General features: G+C 32.7%; 1 protein-coding gene across 1 annotated transcript; it reads right to left on the reverse strand.

The window, feature by feature from the left end:
- Positions 1-327: 327 nt before the first annotated feature.
- On the reverse strand, positions 328-7,467 carry LOC126655735 (phosphoenolpyruvate carboxykinase (ATP) 1-like). The gene is made up of 13 exons (XM_050350015.2): positions 7,358-7,467; positions 6,994-7,249; positions 5,875-6,062; positions 4,779-4,932; positions 3,935-4,019; positions 2,710-2,810; positions 2,190-2,488; positions 1,849-2,022; positions 1,650-1,715; positions 1,364-1,542; positions 1,110-1,279; positions 778-946; positions 328-681 (listed from the first exon to the last, which is right to left on the reverse strand). The coding sequence occupies exons 2-13, from the start codon at positions 7,242-7,244 to the stop codon at positions 538-540; spliced, it is 1,980 nt and encodes a 659-aa protein (XP_050205972.1). The 5' UTR covers positions 7,245-7,249; positions 7,358-7,467; the 3' UTR covers positions 328-537.
- Positions 7,468-8,276: the final 809 nt, after the last annotated feature.

The raw sequence follows: 8,276 nt of genomic DNA on the forward strand, positions 1-8,276 counted from the left end.
TAATATCTATTTTAATTTTTAAATTAAATTTTAATTCTAAAAAGTTTAATACAGCTAAGTGAGTCGAATTAAACTCAGTTATTCTACATGTTTGAACTCTTGCAATAAAACTTGATCGGGTTTCAAATTTTAAAACTTCCTCTTTAGCAGAATCATGATCTGTAAACAGAAATCATTCCATGCTGGAAATTCAGAGTGCAAATGTCAACATAACAATCACCAATTAGATCTTCAAAATTATGTTTCTTCCAAATATACCTTTGTAAATAGATGATAAATTGAAACCAGCTAAGGTAAATTCCGAGGCAGATAAGAAAAATACATCGATTTGAGACCGTAATAGGCACTTTAGTAGTAGAAAGAACAAATACAATTTTACAAATATTGCAGCAGACCCCAAAGTGGAATACTCTTATGAAATTAATCAAGAAAGCAGTTTCATATAATATCATGGGATATATGATATGACTAAACATTAAACCTAACTTTTTATTTTATCAGTCTAACTTCTCCAAGTTTTTCAGACTCTTCTGGCGATTAGAAATTCGGACCAGCTGCAAGGATCTCCTCGGTGAGCTTATTTTCGTTGCCGATCTTGTACTCGGTGAAAACTTCAAAGTTATTCTTGAACAGACCAGCAAGTTTCAACAGTGTATCTTTATAAGCTTTCTTATCCGACCACTGCAACACGAAAAATTCGAATAAATTCGAATCATAAAAAAAAAATCAACTAATACAACTTTGTGGCGAAGAGTGTCTAAGATAGGAAATACTCACAGTGTTGATAGGATCAAGAATTTCAGAAGGTACTCCTTCAACTTCAAGTGGAATCTCAAGTCCAAATATTTCAGTTGTCTTGTACTTGGCTTTCAAGAGGCTGCCAGAGTGAATTGCATCAATGATTTTCCTTGTGTATGCTAACTTGATACGGCTACCTGATCCGTAGCTGTAGTTAATCCAAACAAATCACAATTTAGCTTTAGTTGAAACTCTGATTGAATGTCACTGATTACTTAAAGGTAGGTAACAAATAATAAAGTTTCAGAGTTCAGAACGTTTTTAGAAACGAAAACGAAATGCCAAAACGCTAGTAGTAGTGCATAACGTACCTTCCACTGGACCAGCCAGTGTTCACAAGCCATCCTGTTGCGCCATGCTTCTCCATTTTATCAGCAAGCATACCGGCATACTTAGTGGGATGCAACATTATAAATGCAGCACCAAAGCAAGCAGAGAATGTCGCTCGCGGCTCCTTAACACCTTCTTCTGTTCCAGCCACCTGTATTGATCCTTGAGAGTTATTTTCTATTTACATATCGTTGCCATCAGTGAATAAATTAGTTATTATCACACAAATATTTACCAGAGCAGTGTAGCCACTGATGAAGTGATACATGGTTTGTGCCATGTTTAGCTTGCTCACAGGTGGAAGAACACCAAATGCATCACATGCCAAAAGAATGACATTCTTCGGGTGTGGACCAACACACGGTATCTTTGCGTTAGGGATGTACTCAATCGGGTAGGATGCTCGAGTATTCTCTGCAACAACACCCAAAAACATTACATTTTGGTCCAGCTAATGCAAAATCAAAAATTAATTAATGTAAGCTGTAAAGTAGTTGAAATTTCCAATTTTTTTCATTTACCTGTAACACTTTTGTCAGCATAATCCACCTCTCGAGTGTGTTCATCAAACACCACATTTTCCAACACTGCCAATCACAATCAATTGCATCAGTTCATATACATCGAGAGCAAGCTAAAATTCAATAGATTCTTATCATTTAAATTTCTCTGAACTTTTAATTTCGCCGCTAAATCTAAAGACCGGGATTTAGTTCGTACCAGTTCCAAACTTAATGGCATTCCAGATTTCAGGTTCCTTTTCTTTTGACAGATCAATGCACTTAGCATAGCAGCCCCCTTCAATATTTGACACTCCAGTCTCAGTCCAGCAGTGCTCGTCATCTCCAATTAGGTATCTATTCGGATCAGTAGACAGAGTAGTCTTTCCGGTACCTACGCAAAGATTTTCATAATGAAGTCAGCAATAATAACGAAACCCTAAAAAAACAAGCATACAGGCCAAATGTAAACAAAATGGTGTTAGAGGAAAAAGTTAGAAACAACATATCGTATGGCTGGGCTCGACACCAAATCTCGACCATGACATGGTGATACTATACCTGACAATCCAAAGAAGAGAGCAACATCTCCATCTTTTCCCATATTGCAGCCAGAATGTAAGGATAGGATTTGACGCTTAGGCATGAGATAATGCATGACACTGAACAGACCTTTCTTCATTTCCCCGGCGTATTGTGTGCCGAGGATGACCATTTCCCTTCTAGCTAGATTCAAATCTATGCTAGTAGATGATGTCATGTAGTGAGTGTAACGATTACATGGGAACTGGCCAGCATTGTATATAGTGAAGTCCGGAGTACCGAAATTCTCCAGCTCTTCAGGAGTGGGTCGGATGCACCTGCCACCCACCCAATTATCGAATTGCACATACTTAGCTCATGCACCATACACATTTTTTTACGACTTTCCTCCTTTGTATGGGGGTATAATATCCAAAATACAATATCATAATTAACACTTTCGTTAAAGGAGACTTATCTGGTAGGCTTGGCATTTGTGGATGAGAAACGAAAATAAAAAAGAGTAAATAAATGCTTATAATACTAAAGTTTCACTTACATGTTGTGCATGAAAAGTGAATGGTAAGCTCTAGCAGAGACAATCCGAACTTTAATTCTGTTCTCGGGATCCCAGTTCAAGAATTGATCATTGACGAAGACCTGTAAATCAAAATTCACACCATTATCAGTATTTATTTACTTGCAGACTACAAGGGATCATCATGCTATAGATAAGTCAAAGATTGTTACTGCAAAGTGCATGGAAGTTTCTGAACTTCAATATTTAACAAGTTATATATAACAATTCCAACAGAGAAAAGCAAAGCAAGTTCTCATTTGTCAATTATTCATAGTATCCATTTCTAATCTCAATTAGAGACATATACGGGCAAGGCTAAAGTTTTAATTAGAAAACTCATTTAACCTTTAAGTTTTACAACTGCTAGCCACTTAGATGAGCACTCAACTAAACGGACTGAAACGAACTGAACCGAAAATTATCAGTTTGGTTTATTTATTATGACTTATTTTAAAAAAAAAAAAAAATCGGTTCAATTCAAGTTTGAAACAGTCTGTATATATATCATTAATGTTTTTAAAATAAATAATTCTGAACATATGGGTTCACATTGTTAAAATATATGAAATATTATAATTTGATCTAGATTTAATACCTAATTTTAATCTTAGTCTTTTTTATTTCTCTTTAAATTTTAAAAAAGGATTATTTTGGTATTTCAATAAAACTGAAACTGAAACAAAATCAAATCAAATTTATCCAATTCAGTTCGATTTCTATTTCCTTAAAAAACGATCAGATTTACTCTTTTCGCTTCCAAACCAAAACGAAATACCGAACGGACACCTCTAACTAGCCTAGTCATGTAATCACAGAGATAAGCTATGTTCCTAATTCCAACTGCTAATTCCATTTAGTGAAGCGTAATCAACTTCACTAATCGACACAGGTTGCTGGTGTAGGTTAATTTTAGACACTATCTATTAACCTACACCTAAGAAAAGAACAAAACAGAATTACATAACAAAGACAAAATTGCTCCTCCCAAGGAATATGCAGTATGGCCAACCAATTAGAGAAGAATACAAAAATGATACCATCATATAATTATCTTTCAATATCCCAAGAAAAAAACTTTAGCTTATCTTTTCCCACATTTATATCACTTTATTCTACCAAATCCAAATTTTGAGAGGTGGTCACACTCGCAGCACCAAGTGCATTGAAAAAAAAGTATATTATAAAAAGGATATGATGGATTTACCTTGTCCAAAGAATTCAAGTAATCAACAGCTCTTTCCCTGTTAACCATAAAAGTGTGCTCGTCCATTTCAATGTTAGGTGAGCCCCTGCAGTATAACAATGACATTCAGCACAAAATTACTATTTTTCCTCTAAATTTTAAAACTTTACTGTTTTCTAAAGGTATGAATATTAGGGCTGTGCATGGGTCGCTTCTGTTCGGATCGAAATCCGCTGAAACCGACCAACCCAAGTTTACAAAATTTTCAAACCGAACTGAACTTTAAATTTGGACTATACTAAACTGAATCGGTTCGATTTGGTTAAAAAACCGATATATTTACTTCTTTTATTTTTTTTTATCTTAAAAAATTAATTTAAATATCAAATAATCAGTGTCTAACAATTTTTTTATATATTTATAAGCATATTTCTATGTAGAATTAAATTTATTAACTTATGTATCAACTATAATTACGAATAAAGACCAAAAAATTATAAACATATAAATATATTTATATTTATATTATTTTTGTAAAATACATATTTTAATTTTTTTATCCGGTTTTTTGGTTTTTTAGGCTTTCAAAATGCCCAAACCGAACACCGAACTTTCACCTAATTACAAACAAACGGAACCAAACTGCATTCACCAAATAAATGAGCCATGGTTGCAATTTCATTTCGGTTTTACAGTCCAGTTCACACTCCTAGTAACTATAGATTTCAGTTATCTAATACCTAGAATCATAATAATTTTTAAAAATTCAGATTAAAATAGCAATTTTGACCAAATTTAAATTTGACGAAGATGATAGAATTGTCCCTAAGAGCAATAACCTAGTGATAGAGAAGAAAATACTTACTTTCCCCACCAAAGCACGTCGCTTGTTTCATCATCCTTGACGACACGCTTATCTCTTGGAGCTCGCCCAGTTTTTGCACCAGACAGTGTGGCCAGCGCACCGTTTGATGCAATGAACGATCCTTTCTCATACTTTATCGCCTGCTCGTAAAGCTCTGCACCAACAAAAATAATTCATATATTTTGATCAGATTTAAAATCACTCTTGTATATTTTGATCAGTTGAAAATAATATTTTTTAAAGATAAAACTATACGATATGAACAAATTTAAAGGGGTAATTGATCCTGATGGTCACTGAACTTTCGAGTTTTTTCATTTCAGTCACTAAATTATTTTTCTTTTCTTTTTGATCACCGAACTCTTTTTTTTTCATTTTGATATTTCAGGCCAAAAATATTTAGGTGGCAGCCGGAAATTGACATGTGGCAACCAAATTTTACTAGTTCTACTGTGAAAATTTATTAAACATACATAATTTCACTTTAAAAATGAGTTTTTAGTTCAAATTATGCATATATGGAAAGATTTTAGGTTAAAAAAATTAATTTCGGCTGCCACCTAAGCATTTTTGGCCGGAAAATACCAAAATGAAATAAAATAAAAGTTTGGTGATCAAAAAGAAAAGAAAAATAGTTTAGTGACTGAAATGAAAAAACTCGAAAGTTCAGTGACCATCAGGATCAATTACCCAATTCAAAGACTAGAATGATCTATTATTGTCTATAATTGACTGAAAAAATAAAAAATATTTTATTTAATCAGTCAAAGTAACTAAGAGTTAGCTATTTAACTCTTTAAAAATTGGAAGATGGTGTGGCAGGCACAAACTTGTACAATATTAATAAGTTAGGGGAGCAAATTTCTTAAATAAGTATTCTTTTATAGAGCAATTAATTGGAATGGCATAATGATAAAAAAAAAAAAGGACTACTATTGTAAAAGAAAAAAGGACTGGTATCTTAAAATTTTATAAAAAATTTAGTTGTTTTCCAGTAGGTTCGGTTGTTTTTCAATTACATTCAGTTTTTTCAGTTCGATTTGTACAAAAATTGAATTAAAAAAAATATATTTTCGGTCCGTATATAAAAATATACCTGCAGGAGAAAGATTGTAGAGAATATGAGTGAACTTTAAAGAACTGTCACTGATACTGATAGTTGGGGCAGCAATATGGTGATGATGGTGCTGAGCTTTTGGAGTTGTTATATTGCTGCTCTTGTTTGCTGGGTCTCCTCTCACCACCTTTGGTCCTGTTTCTCTTGTTAATGATGCCAGTGATGCACTGTTTTCAAATCAATAAACAATAATTTTTTAGAAAATCATGAATATTTTTTCTATTTTTAATTAATAATTGTATACAAAAGTATTTTAGTCTAAATCAATACGCTAATAATTTATTAGTACTAATTTGTAGTATACTATTTTTACTTATTTACTAGCATAAAAACTGCTAAAATACTAAAAAGTCAAGAATTTAAACTAAAAATCTAGTCAAGAAAAGCTCAAAAACTACTTTAATGGACATTTTTTTATTGCTGGACAAATAAACTTTGTTATTTTCTTGGAGAAGTATTTCAATGAAATTTTACAAAATACATTAGTTTAAAAAAATGATTTGGTAACTAAACTTATACTTAAAAAGCATTTACCAATATATTATATATATTTTAAAAAAGTTAAATATATAAAAAGGAGCTAAATGAAACAAAAAAAGAATTTTGTATGAACATGTATACGCTTAACTTCAATCAGCGTTTTCGATTTTCAAAACGTTTCGGACATTGAACTTCATTTTTAACATGAAATTTTTTAAAATAACACGATTTTACCGTATTCATATTTAAATGTTCTGTTTCCCCGTCCTGTAAATGTGCTAGTGCTACATAGCTTAAGTGTGACAAGACATTTATGTACATGCAGTGTTGTAAGAACTGCACCTAATTCCTACAACAAAGTGAGATTTGTCCAATTCTTTCTACAGTGAGTATTTTAGTAATTTTCCATCATTAAATACCACACACCATCGTATTCTTAGGAGCAAACAAAACGTTTCGTTTCGAAACACCCCGCCATTTCTGTGTCCCCACTCAATCTGACCAAAACTCTTCATAGGATCGATCACCGCCGTCCATTACAATCACAGGACCAGGTCCCACCGCTCATATTCATTCTAATATTTTTTATATTATTATTATATAGTATATAATCTATACCTGATGGACTGCAGCTGATTATTTTGACGTTCTTCTTCAGAAATGGCAGCCAAAGCACCGGGAATCCCTTTAATCGGCGTATTCGGAGCCGATCTCTTCTTCTGAAGAGAGTGCAGCTCGTCAATAGTCTGAACCTGCACCGTCGGCGCCGCCATGTCCTGGCAGATCCCGTCGTGTTTGTCACTCGTCGTAATCTTTTTCAGACCAGTTTTTGGTGTCGCCACCGTCGCCGCTCCATTTCCATTCATCATTTTCTCTGTCACAATAAAAATAAACTATCAAATGACACATATTACGTAAAACTGAGAACATTTGACGAAAACTATATACTAAAAAATAAATAGAGAGAATATTAATTACGAACCAGAAAAATAAAAGTTGGAGATGAAAATGGAAATTAATGGATCATGAAATAAAAAAACAAGTGATGCGAAAATGGAGGAGGGACTGAGTGGCTTTATAAAGGGTTTCGAAGTGGAGATGGATGGTTAACTTAACTAGTGTTTAACCAGAGATTGGGTTTAACTATGGTGAGAATCTATCCCTTCATATTTAGAAGGGAAAAAGGGACGGTTGAGATTAAGCTACTGGAACGAGATCTGGTGGTCCCTACTGTAGGGATGAAATTGAAGCTGGTTTAGTTTGGTTTGTTTGCGTAATCTAATTCTAAGTTACTGTTTTTGTTGTGTAATTTGGACAAATGTGGGGTTGTCTTTATTTTTAGCAAATAGTTTTTGATGGAGATGCAAAGAAATGGGAATGGGCTCTCTTTATATGTATTTATAATTTTCATATAAATAATTACTAATTTTCCGTATTTAGATTGAAATTTATTACTTCTTCAAAGTACAAAAAAAATAATTTAATTTTAAAGAATAATAACAGGAGTAAGGCGGATAATTTTTGATACGATTTGCATGCACGACGGCACACGACATAATATTAAACATGTTTGGATTGACTTTATATGAGTTTGGGTTACAGAAACTGGAGTTCGTTAACGGCGGTAAAATAACATATTTAACAAGTTAAATCTGCATAACGTTTAAACCTAATTATTAACTTTTTTTTGATGAATTTCATAATATGTTACACAAATATACTGATAAAACACATATATTAAATTTAATACTTTCTAATTTTGTTCATGTTGGTTGTATAGAGGCTTGTGGTTTGCTTAGGAGGCTTGTAGATCCATTAGATTCGTATTATTTTAAAAAAATGTGTTTAATAAATCAAATGTGCTATTAATAAACGTGTTAATTAGATTTTTATATACATTT

Source organism: Mercurialis annua, linkage group LG7 (genome assembly GCF_937616625.2).
Source record: "Mercurialis annua linkage group LG7, ddMerAnnu1.2, whole genome shotgun sequence".
NCBI lineage: Eukaryota > Viridiplantae > Streptophyta > Magnoliopsida > Malpighiales > Euphorbiaceae > Mercurialis > Mercurialis annua.

Excerpts from the sequence above, each read along its gene's own strand:
- LOC126655735 (XM_050350015.2), bottom strand. The coding sequence starts at position 7,244 with ATGATGAATGGAAATGGAGCGGCGACGGTGGCGACACCAAAAACTGGT. Across the intron at positions 4,020-4,778 it reads GACGTGCTTTGGTGGGGAAA|GGGCTCACCTAACATTGAAA; the intron begins GTAAGTATTTTC and ends GTTATACTGCAG. Across the intron at positions 947-1,109 it reads ACTGGCTGGTCCAGTGGAAG|CTACGGATCAGGTAGCCGTA; the intron begins GTACGTTATGCA and ends GATTAACTACAG.